Source organism: Hemiscyllium ocellatum, chromosome 26 (assembly GCF_020745735.1).
Source record: "Hemiscyllium ocellatum isolate sHemOce1 chromosome 26, sHemOce1.pat.X.cur, whole genome shotgun sequence".
NCBI lineage: Eukaryota > Metazoa > Chordata > Chondrichthyes > Orectolobiformes > Hemiscylliidae > Hemiscyllium > Hemiscyllium ocellatum.
In genome coordinates this window covers 19,786,057-19,797,766 of record NC_083426.1, presented here as the reverse complement: position 1 = coordinate 19,797,766, position 11,710 = coordinate 19,786,057, and the positions used below count along the sequence as shown (strand labels likewise).

At 40.7% G+C, this 11,710-nt stretch overlaps 1 protein-coding gene across 1 annotated transcript in view; it reads left to right on the top strand.

Moving 5' to 3' along the window:
- Positions 1-7,028, top strand: part of LOC132828381 (calcium/calmodulin-dependent protein kinase type 1-like) — a 67,421-nt gene extending 60,393 nt beyond the window's left edge. The window contains exons 13-14 of the mRNA XM_060845435.1: positions 4,136-4,266; positions 6,844-7,028. Coding sequence (XP_060701418.1) covers positions 4,136-4,226 — 91 coding nt within the window. The 3' untranslated portion in view covers positions 4,227-4,266; positions 6,844-7,028. The remainder of the gene's footprint in view (positions 1-4,135; positions 4,267-6,843) is intronic.
- The last annotated feature ends 4,682 nt before the right edge of the window (positions 7,029-11,710 follow it).

The window sequence follows — 11,710 nt, the reverse complement described above, 5'->3', positions numbered from 1 at the left end:
ATCTTGATCAAATTGTCCAATGGGCTGAGAAGTGGCTGATGGAGTTTAATTCAGAAAAATGCGAGGTGCTGCATTTTGGGAAAGCAAATCTTAGCAGGACTTATACACTTAATGGTCCGAGGAAGTGTGGGTGAACAAAGAGATGTTGGAGTACAAATTCACAGATCCTTAAAAATGGAGTCGCAGGTAGATAGGATAGTGAAGAAGACATTTGGTATGCTTTCCTTTGTTGGTCAGAGTATTGAGTACAGAAGTTGGGAGGTCATGTTGTGGCTGTACTGGACATTGGTTAGGCCACTGTTGGAATATTGTGTGCAGTTCTGGTCTCCTTCCTATGGGAAAGATGTTGTGAAACTTGAAAGGGTTCAGAAAAGATTTACAAGGATGTTGTCTGGGTTGGAGGATTTGAGCTCTAGGGAGAGGCTTAACAGGCTGGGACTGTTTTCCCTGGAGCGTTGGAGGCTGAGGGGTGACCTTATAGAGGTTTACAAAATTATGAGGGGCATGGATTGGGTAAATAGGTAAAGTCTTTTCCCTGGGGTCAGGCAGATGAGCGGCACGGTGGCACAGTGGTTAGCACTGCTGCCTCACAGCGTGTGAGACCCGGGTTCAATTCCCACCTCAGGTGACTCTCTGTGTGGAGTTTGCACATTCTCCCCGTGTCAGCGTGGGTTTCTTCCGGGTGCTCCGGTTTCCTCCCACAATCCAAAAATGTGCAGGTTAGGTGAATTGGCCATGCTAAATTGCCTGTAGTGTTAGGTGAAGGGTAAATGTAGGAGTATGGGTCTGGGTGGTATACGCTTCGGTGGATCAGTGTGGACTTGTTAGGCCGAAGGGCTGGTTCTGGATTGTTGTGTTTCAAAGGTTTCGCTGTCTAGCCTTTGATCTTCGCTCTGATATCTCCGGGACCTTGTATTCTAAATGATAATGGCTCTGTTATAATGTGACCACCTTATCTGAGAGAAAAGAAAGGCTACATTTGGGTCCAGTTTAAAATTGGAGGGTGTCCTTCAACCTCAACATTTTCCTGCTGGTATTTACCATCTTATTTCTTAACTTCTTCAAGGAGAGACAATATCTTCATTGCCTGATCCTCTGATGGCTTCATTGAAGGCATTTCCCACTGCTGTGAGAGTACATTTTTTAAAGTGACTTACTGCTTTAAAATGAATGACTTTCCCAGAGGCAGCTTGGATGGGACCTTATTCCTAGACAATAGGAAGCATGAGAGGAACTCTTCTAAAATCCTGACCCACTATTCTGTCTCTGATTAAGTTCTTCTTCTTAGTGTTCAGTGTTGTAAATATCCCCCAAATGGTAGCAATCATTGATGAAGGAGTTGGTGTCTCTCTCAGACTTTGTTTCCCCTGTTAACATTTACTCGAATGAGAAAAATTTATGCTGAACCATAAGAGTATGAATCAAAAGTACCAGTTATATCCTCGTGGGTGGCTATCTCTTTGTTTATCCCATGCCTTGCATGCACATCATTGGTAATGCCATCCACATTGTAAAACAATTTACTGAATGATCCTTCTTTGCTTAGGCCATTAATTGGGGAGTACTTTAATAGCATATGAAACATTTTGTCCAATCCTGTCATTGTTTGGCCTATCATGATACATTGATGATTTTAAATGTGTCTTGAAGTGACAAGGTAAATTCCATACCTGCATGTTGCTCCAGTTTTATTTCCATACACCCAATCTGGTAGTCACTTGGACTGTGCCTGCACTCTGAGTGTTTACTCACATGGGTATTCATCGAGAGATTCCAATGAAGTTTCATTTGCTGCACCAGTTGGTTCACTATGAGCATAGCAGCCAACACGAGAGAGATTCTGCCTGTGATTGGAGGACCACCTGCTCAGTGATTCTGTCTATGCAATTTAAGGGGTAACCTTTTGCTAATTGGTCACCACCATGATTGAATTTTCCCAGGCATTTTGATACAGTTTAGGGGCAATCCCACCCATCACTCTTTTGTTTTGAGCACTGCTTTCAGAATCTTCTCAACATGATGTCTGTAATTACATGGTCATCATATGGTCATGGCATCATCAATGACATAGCTTTTTATGTACATTTTCAGAAGTTAACCCTTTATTCTACAAATGGGGTACAAGTCTGAGGTCGAGGCTGAATCCCCTAGTTTGCTCATTTGCTGATTATAGATAATTTTCACGAAGCGTTTCCTGGGCCCTGCTCAGCGGCCCTCCCCCAAACAGGCAACTATCTGGACTCAGGATTTCCTTCACGTTTTATGCACCACCTCCATAAAATGCCTGGCACAGAGCCATCCACCTACTCTCCTGTCTGCAGCAAGTAAATGACTCAATGTCAAAATATTTGAAAAGTAAAAGGCTTTTACAACCTGAATGATAAACATTAATTAGTCTTTAGTGCACCACGTTCCCTGTCTGTAGTCATGGAAAATATACTGTAATTTGGGATTGGATTGTAAATACCTATGCTGGTTGTGTTTATGGCAAGGTGGAGCCACAAAATATGGTGAGTGTTCAGCTCTCCACCTTCCCACCCATCCCCGAACAGATCCTATAATACAGGATGTCAAACTCAGCAACAATCCCTTGCCTCAATAACCATGTGTAAGTAAATAAATAAATAAATCATGACAATTTAACTACTTAAAAAAATGATCATAATTTTAATAATTGTTTGGATTGAAGCAACAGAATGAAATAAGTAATGATACTAAGCCTTTAATATATCAAAATATATGTGCTAATGGTATCTATTGACAGCATATCAGTACTTCATCAATTTTATTTATTATATTGGAAGGGACATCATTAATCAAATTAGAATGTTGAGAATAATTTGACTATTGGGCACTATTGCTGAAAATAGGCTGATTTCAGAGGTTTAATTTTCTTGGTTTGTTGAGTAAGGACCAAAAGCAAACAGAAAGCTGCCTGATGAGCTCACATCATCTATTTTGAGGGAATGCAAAGATTCCAGATTGAACCAAAACTGAGAAATTAGTATTATAATAGACCATTTTACCACTTATCACTTCCAAACATCCATGAACAATGCTTACTATACTTTGTGACCATTTGACTTGATCCCAGATTCACTGATTTCTCTTAATCAATAAGTTTCTCAGGTGATAAACATGACCAAGTTATTACAAAGGACAGACGCAACTTTCAAAAGACTATTAGAACTAATTTTAAGGAAACGTTCAGAACTAGGACAGACCGACTGCAGAAAGACTCAAATTGCCTGGTATATACTATTCCTAGAAGTAACTCAATGGACTAAATTGTACCAGAAATCAGTTAATTGTCAATTTTTGTAAGTTTCTTGAAGGGTTACTCTATGAGTTTTCCCGCACTAAATTCTGATACTTGCCTCATTAAGTGTACACCCGTGTCTCTATGGAGTCCCACTCAATGAATCTTCCTAAGCACTGTTGGCAGAAATACTTGGCATCCTGAGGACCTCACATGATTCCTGACACCATCCAGTCAAACGTTGGCAGTCTGAAGATCCCTTGCGTGGTTCCTGTCAATTGCCCCAACATGTTGAAAAGTGGGAAATTGGAACTCTACTTTCCTGACAGAGAGCTGGAGGTCTGGGTGGACAGGAGATGCATGTTGCCATTGTTTATGGAGCACGCCCTGATATGTTAGGGTCTGTTGTCCAAGATGGAGGGTCGAAGAAGTGAGTGGCAAGCTGGAGTCACCAGGTAACTGCTCTGTCTTTCAAGTCAGTAATAACCTCTATTCAACAGGTGGGAAAATGGGAATATCAATGAGGTGAGATGGTAATACATTTGATGCATGCAAATAGATCTTTCGCTCCCCCCCCCGCCTCCACCTTACTACCAAGAATCATATCTCACCATTCAAAGCTCGGTTGAAAAATGTACCATGTTGCTCATGACTTCAGGAATCTCCTTACTGTTGATCTCATGCACTTTTCTCAAATTTGTCACTGTGACCCATGTTGTTTCAGTAGCTGGAGAAATTCAACCCAATGTCTCCTACCCACTCAGGGTTATCAATGCAAAGTTAAATATAAAATGTGAAGCAGTAATGGTTTAAATGTTGCATGATAATTTCCTTTCTTTTTGTAACAAAACCTATACCTTTGATTTTTTTTGATAGATCAACTTCATATCCACAGGTAAACCCAAAGAAATGGCATAAATTTCAACGGGGCACCAACATAAGGACAGGGGTATGCTTGATCATGTAGTGCATGGCATTGGAATGCACTAAGCTGCAGTCATGTACCTGTAAGTAGTTAACATTATGATATGGCATTAAACAGGAGAAGTCATAACTTGTTCCCTTGTGAAATTACAGGAAATAAATAAACTGAATATCAAATTAAGAAATGAAGGGCCAAGGACATTATCATTGTGTTCAGTGCTTTTGACTCTTATCTAGTTTAAATATCACCCTCATCTGATATTTTTATTCACATTTCCTACAATGGAAAACTGGTCAATTCATTTGTCTTGTCTGATTGGTATCAGAGAATCTTGGTGTGTTACAAGGTGTGCTTGTAATTTTCTGATGCAGTGTGTGGCAGGCCAGCTCTGTAACTATATTAAAACCAGGCACAGATAGATGTATATAAAGATCTTTTTACCTCAATAAAGATGGAGAGGGAGCAAAGAATAAAAGGGGGGAAAAAATCAACCATTTTAATGAGCAATTCAATCTCTTTCTTTCTTAAGAAGGACTTTTCCCCCTTTGAAAGCATACTAAGGTAACTTCGCAATATGCTTTTCCCTATATGCATTTTCTAACTCCTGATAATATGGCAAGTTGAATTTCAAAGAGGATCATCTGCCAAACAGGAACATCCCCAAACGAGACCATCTCCTTAATAGTGGATGGTGTTCTGATTATCACTTTTGTTGCGATACTTCATTCATAAAATAAAGAAACACTGTAAGTGTAAATAAAAACTACCTGCTTTATATTAACAGTATTAATCCTCCTTTACATTTTATGGATATAAGTTTATCCATAATTTGCGTAATGAAGATCGTGTAGTATAACAACTTTGACCACTTTACTAAATTGACCTTGATTTAACATAGACTGTACTGAAGTTAGGTGAAATAGTATCTAATTGAGCAACTTCATTAATGTAAAAGGGTAACATTAAGTACTTTAACAGGCTTTGCTATTTTTACCTTATACTTTTCTACTAAGCTTTATGTTGCATAAGATATATGCTTGCACCATGTATATGGAATAAAAATAAAATACTGCACACATTGGAATTCTGGGTCACAGAATACTTGGGAAACTCGACAGGTTTGACAGCATCTGTGGAGAGAGAAACAGTTATTGTTTTGTGTTCAATATGGCTTCTTCAGAACCAGAAGATTTTAAAATAATGTTTTTTATATATTTAACAGAGGCAGAGGAGGAGCAAAGGAAACAGATGGTTATGGAGACGTAATGCTAAACACAAAGAGATTGCTAATTGTAGCAAAAGAAAAATGGAGATGTAAAATGGGGGTTAATTTAGGTGTGGAAGGGTGAAAATGGGTCCTCTGTGCTGAGAGCAAAGTAAACAAGACATATACAAGGTAAGCCCATGGGAGACGGAGAGAGGGGTTAAGAATATAGGAAAACTGGAGAACAGGTATCATTCCAGCAGGTTTTGAAGTTGTGGATTTCAGTATTACATCCAAGAAGCTGCTAAGTGCCTACATGAAAAATGAGGTGGTATTCTGCCAACTTGCATTGTGCTCCACTGGAACATTGCATCAGGCCTAGGACAGAAATGTTCACATGAAACCAAGGTGGTTAATTGAAATAGCAAGCAACTGGAAGGTTGGAGACGTCATGTAGAGCACGTGTTCCAAAAAGCAGTTACCCAGTCTACATTTGGTCTTGCCAATGTAGAGTCGACCACCTTGTGAGCAGTGTGTAGTCAACTAGATTGAAAGAAGTACAAGCTAAATGTTGCTTCGCCTGACAGGTCTGTTTGGGGCTTTGGACAGTGAGGAGGGCAGAGTGGAGTGGAAAAGTCTTACACCTTCTGTATTTGCATGGAAAGTGCCACTGGGAGTGAGGAAGTGTTAGGATTGAATGAGGAGAGAAACATCATGTCACAGAGGGAATATCTATTTTGGATGCTGACAATTAGGGATAGTAAGATGTGTTTTGTGGTGGTATCCTGCTGACATACTCATCCACCTACAACTCTTTCTTTGATACATTGATGAATTCATTGGTGCTGCTTGCTGCTCTCATCTAGAATTGGAAAAATTAAGCAGTTTCGCTTCCAATTTCCATCCTTCTTTCACCTTCATCTGGTCCATCTCTGACCCTTCCCTCCCATTCCTTGACTTCTCTCTTTCCATTTCTGGAGATAGGCCGCCCATCAATATCCATTGACTCCCAGAGCTACCTTGACTGCACTTCCTCACACCCCACGTTTTGCAAGGATTCCACTCAATTCTCATCTCCATCACATGTTCCGATGATACCATCTTCACCAGGGTGTTACCAGCGTGACCTGCTTTATCTTCAATTGAGGATTTCCTCCATAGTAGTTGACAAGCCCTCTTCTGTATCTGACCAGCCTCTTTCTCTTACACTCTCAATCCCTTCCCTTGTCCCAGAATAACAATGTAATTCCCTTTGTTCTTACTTTCTCCCCCACTAATCTCTGCATTAAAAGGAACATCTTCTTCCCTTTCCGCTATCTCGAACAGGATGCCAAGTTTCACGTTTGCATAAATATGGATGTGGAGATTGTTAATTGTATGTTGCTAATGTCTAATCTTTGTATGTTGTGCTAAATTTTTGATATTCTTTTAAACAAACAATATTTCTTATACTAGGTGGAACAATCATTTTTGGTTTTTCATGGAGAGAAAATTATTGCAATCACTACAAGAGAAGATATATCACAGAAGTGAGAAAGGAGATGTGCAACAATGTTACTGGGGTCCACCATGTGACTGTTGTTCCTCATTGAATTGGAGATTGCTGTTAGAGTTAATTCCAAAGAAATAAAATATTGGAAAGGGGTGTTCCACTAAATAGGTCACAAGTTTGAATTGGTCTGTGTCAATATAGCCAAGAAATGATTTAATATAAAATATTTCTGTTATATTCAAGTTCTGTTTAATTTTTTGTATTACATGTATTTTATTGAGCAATGCCAACAAAGTAGCAATATAACTGTAGAGCTACACAGCATTAATCTTTCATGGAAATGCAGGTACAATTATACAGAAAGGCCACATTTAGCATGCATTTTTTCAAAAAAGTAGTCATCAAATAATACATATGTTGTATTTTCTATTAGTGAAAAGCATACACAGTGAGATTCTATATTTGATATCTTGCCTATTGCTACATCATATATGCTTCTCAGGATTTCATAGGCTTAGATTTTATTACCTTTCAATTTTCTTCTCCCCCCATGAGAACATGTTCAGGATCTTCTTCATTACTGAGAATTATAGGAACACAAATCGTCCAAGTCTTCCCATTGCATTATTCACTTTTAAAGACCACAAAGCCAAAATGGAGCAAAGAAGAGACTATTTTCTACATGGATGCAGCCCATGACATTTGTCCAATGTGACGACAAGGAAGGACAAAATATTTTCAAGATTAGGCCCAGAAATTTGATCTAGACTATGAAAATGATGCTTCACTACAGTTAGTCAATATCTTGTTGACTATAACAGGTCACCAGAGAAAACCTGTTTGTTCAGGAAGCAGATATTGGGAACTCAACAAGAATGGGTCAGCCAGATGATTTTATTTTTGTTTTGACTGGGAGAGTACACCTACTGCTTTCGGCACCCCGCCCTCACCAAAATCTTATTTTTTCTTTAAGAACTTACCTTTTGAGGAGTCTTCCAGTCACTGTTTAAAGCTCACCAGTTCTTCACACCCAGAAATATTGGTTGTATATTCTCCCTGCTTCTCCATGAAAATTACAGTTAGAGTCTCTGCAATGGTGTACTGCATATTTAGCGTCTCAGTTGCTTTCGGAACACCACTGAGCCTTTCTGAAACTGGTTAGAAATATGGTTGCACAAAGACACCACCAGATATTCATCGCTGCAACTGACTTTATAGGCAATAAATAGTCAGTGTTTGAAAATTGCCCCAATTTTGCAAATGGATCATTGTCATGTCCAGAATTAAAACTGCATTAGGGAGCTGAATAGGTAACTGGCCTCAGTGTTCCCATTTTTGGCTAAGTGTCAATTTCGGGATGTTTCATGGATATTTTCTCTTCTTAAACTCTAACAACCTGTCTTACACAATTTTAGGCTGCACCCACACCCACAGTTCTGATCTAGCACTATCTGTCACTTGGCAGCAACGGATCTGTTTGGCAGTGCCAGGACTGGGTCTGTTACTGGTGCCATATTGAAACCACAGCTGCACACTGTTTCAAACATTGTGAGCCAGGAATTTCCCTGCATAGTCCATGAACAATTTATCAATTCCAAAGGAAATATCAGAAAGAGGTAACTTGGCACCTCACTTTGCCAACTAGAGGCCCTTGTGGGTTAGGCTGGTGGAGAGGAAGGCCATTCTCATTCCCGTTGACCAACAAATAAGACACTGGCACCAGATCCTGTTCATCTGTCCTAAAGTGGCCCGCCAGATCAGTGTCATTTCACCGGTATGGAGAAACACATTGCAATGCTGCAAGAAAGTCAATGACCATCTGTATTCTGCAAGATTAAATATAATCATGTTCTGTCTATTGACACACTCATGCAAACTCAGTCACTGCACCCATCTCCCACCAAGGCTTGTGATTTGCTAGTGTCATTACAGCCACTTTCATCTTGCTCAAGATGCCTCCTTTTATTTTATTACAGGAGGAGACATGCCACAATGAGGCAGAGAGACCAGTGGTGGTGGTGGTGGGGGGGGGGCGGGGGGCAGACATTCTTTTCCTCACACAGTATAAGCAGAGGATACTTGACCTCATGGAAGAGGATTGACATCCCTCATGTCCTGGCAATCAAATAAGATTCATTGTTCTGTGCTGCTCCCTCATGACCACCACCATGAACATATTCTTAATATAATCAAGTCTCCACTTCTATTGCAACACAAATTCTCTCTCTATCCTTTTTGAACATCAGTGCCATCCACACAGCTTCCTTCCACAAGACACTTGCTCCTCTGGCCATCAGCTCTTCCTCCACCTCTGAGAATGAAGCCATAGAGACTGCGGAGGAAGCACAGGCAAGGCTATCTCCTGCATCCTTCATCAACTCTGACACAATCGCCTGGATGGGTACATTAGGTAGACTAGATTCAGGAGCATATGCTGATCAGCATATCATTGGCATGTCTTCAAACTGGTTGAGGAAGTAACATCCCAGATAATAGAGCCCCAGGTAAGAGAGGACTCAATGGTGTCAGCCATTACTAACTTCATACAAATGCACAAACAGACACAGCGGCAGTGTAAGGCAGGTTTGTCACAACCACTTGGTAAACTGAATTGAACACTAGCAGAGTCCACGAAGGTCATCTGGATTGCATGCATTTGGCTGACTCCATGGACAAGTTGGCAGTTGCTACAGAGACCCAGGTGCAACAAAATGCTGAGTGGCTGATGGAAATTCAGAGGTACCCAGCCATTCCACGTCCACTTTGCCTACCTCCTTCAAGTATGTGGAAGTTCAATCCAAGGTGTCTAAGTCTACATCTGGGAATAATATTCTGAGTGTACCTGGGCTCTCTTAGCCACAAATGTTGCCAGGGTTGTCTGCCCAAATCTTCAAAGTCAACAGGCTCCACTACAAGGCAGGCTACCTCCAGCCCAACTGCAGACACTGGGATTGCGTCTGGATATAATGGGAGAGCAAGAAAGGAAGAAGCCTTCTGAAGGCACATTGGATGACACTTCATTGTACGTGGAATATCGTATTTGTAAAAATGGTCATGATTTGGAGATGCTGGTGTTGGACTGGGGTATATAAAGTTAAAAATCATACAACACCAGATTATAGTCCAACAGGTTTATTTGGAAGCACACTAGCTATCGGAGTGATGCTCCTTCATCAGCTGGTTGATGAAACACATGATGCGCTCCGAAAGCTAGTGCTTCCAAATAACCTGGCATTGTTTGATTTTTAACTTTAAAAATGGTGGCACTTTAAATCATTGCCTTTCTGATTGGCTGTCTTTTTAGGTGCAGGTACAAGAATGAAGCTACAGAGGATACCATTCCTCAGCACAATATGACATTAAAACTCTGTCTGAAGGAGTGTTACTCTTTTTCATAGCAAAATGTCTTGTCATTCTGGAATAGTGAACCACCATGTTGTAAAGCCTTCAAATGTTCATTCTTATTACACAACAGAAAAAAGTGAAGAAAGATCCAATGAAAAAATCTGAATTTGTTTTGTTACTAAACCAGAGACAGCTTTCCAGCAGCAACAAATGCACAGTAAATGAATGATCACTTCACCCATTTGGGTTCTCTTGGAACCAGCTGCCAACTCCATCCCACCTGGCTTGTTGTGTCCCACACTGCACAACCCCATCACAGTAACAGTGATGTTCCTCCTGCTCAATGTCCTCTTCCTTGTCCTGAAAAGACTATTGACACTCTTCCAGCTCTTAGCATCCACCACATCCCTTCTTTGTCTATTCCAGTTGTACAGACCAGGCCCCTCACAGCTGGATTTGGAAAGGGCAATCCAAGCAGATGACAGATTAGTCACTGAATTATCTCTGTGCAGCTCCCTGACTGACTTACTGCTACTTCCCAGAAATAGTTAGACTGAACCTACAGGACTGACCATGTACATTGCAGTGATATGGAGCTCCCAACCACACAAAGTAACCAATTTACCATGATTAATCTTGTGGACTAAGATTAGAAGCTGGCTTCAACCAGGTAAGGCAGAACTCCCAACTGACCATAGTGCCCTGATTTGGAGTAAAGCTTCCCCTTAGATCTTCAGACAGGACCATTTATTTGAAGCACACGGTGTGATATTTTTAAATTCATTCATGGGATGTGAGTGTCACTAGATAACCAGCATTTACTGCCCATCTCTAGCTGCCCTTGAACTGAATGGCTTACTGGGCCATTTCAGAATGCAGTAGAGAGTCAACCACATTGGTGTGGGTCTGGGTTCACATGTAGGCCAGACCAGGTGAGGATGGCAGGTTTCCTTCCATGAAGGACATTAGTAAACCAGATGTGTTTTTCTGACAATTGACAATGGTGTCATGGGCATTTGTAGATTCTTAATTCCAAATTATTATTGTATTCAAATTCCACCATCTACCATGGCAGAATTCAAACCCAGATGCCCAGATTGACAGGTATGCTGCTGGCACATGGTCTAAGTGTGATATGGATGTAGCATGCTACCATCCAGCTACGTGTCTATTCCCTTGACAAATCATTGCTAGCAAACATGACAAGCTCCTGCCTTTCTGCCTGTGTTTAAGTGATGACAAGGCAGAAATGATCTGAGTATCCAAGTAAGAGCAAAGTGAGTGAGTGCTATGAAAACTAGTTAAAGGCCCTGAAATATACCGTGTTCTGATGCATGAGAAAGGTAAATGTCATTGTGCACAAACTGGTCTGGCACTAGCATTGCAGTATAAGGGATTGATGAACTTTAAACTGTTGTACTGAAGAACCTAGCTGTATAATTAGCCAACCCCCAGTTGTGCCATGATGATGTGGTGAGACTGAAG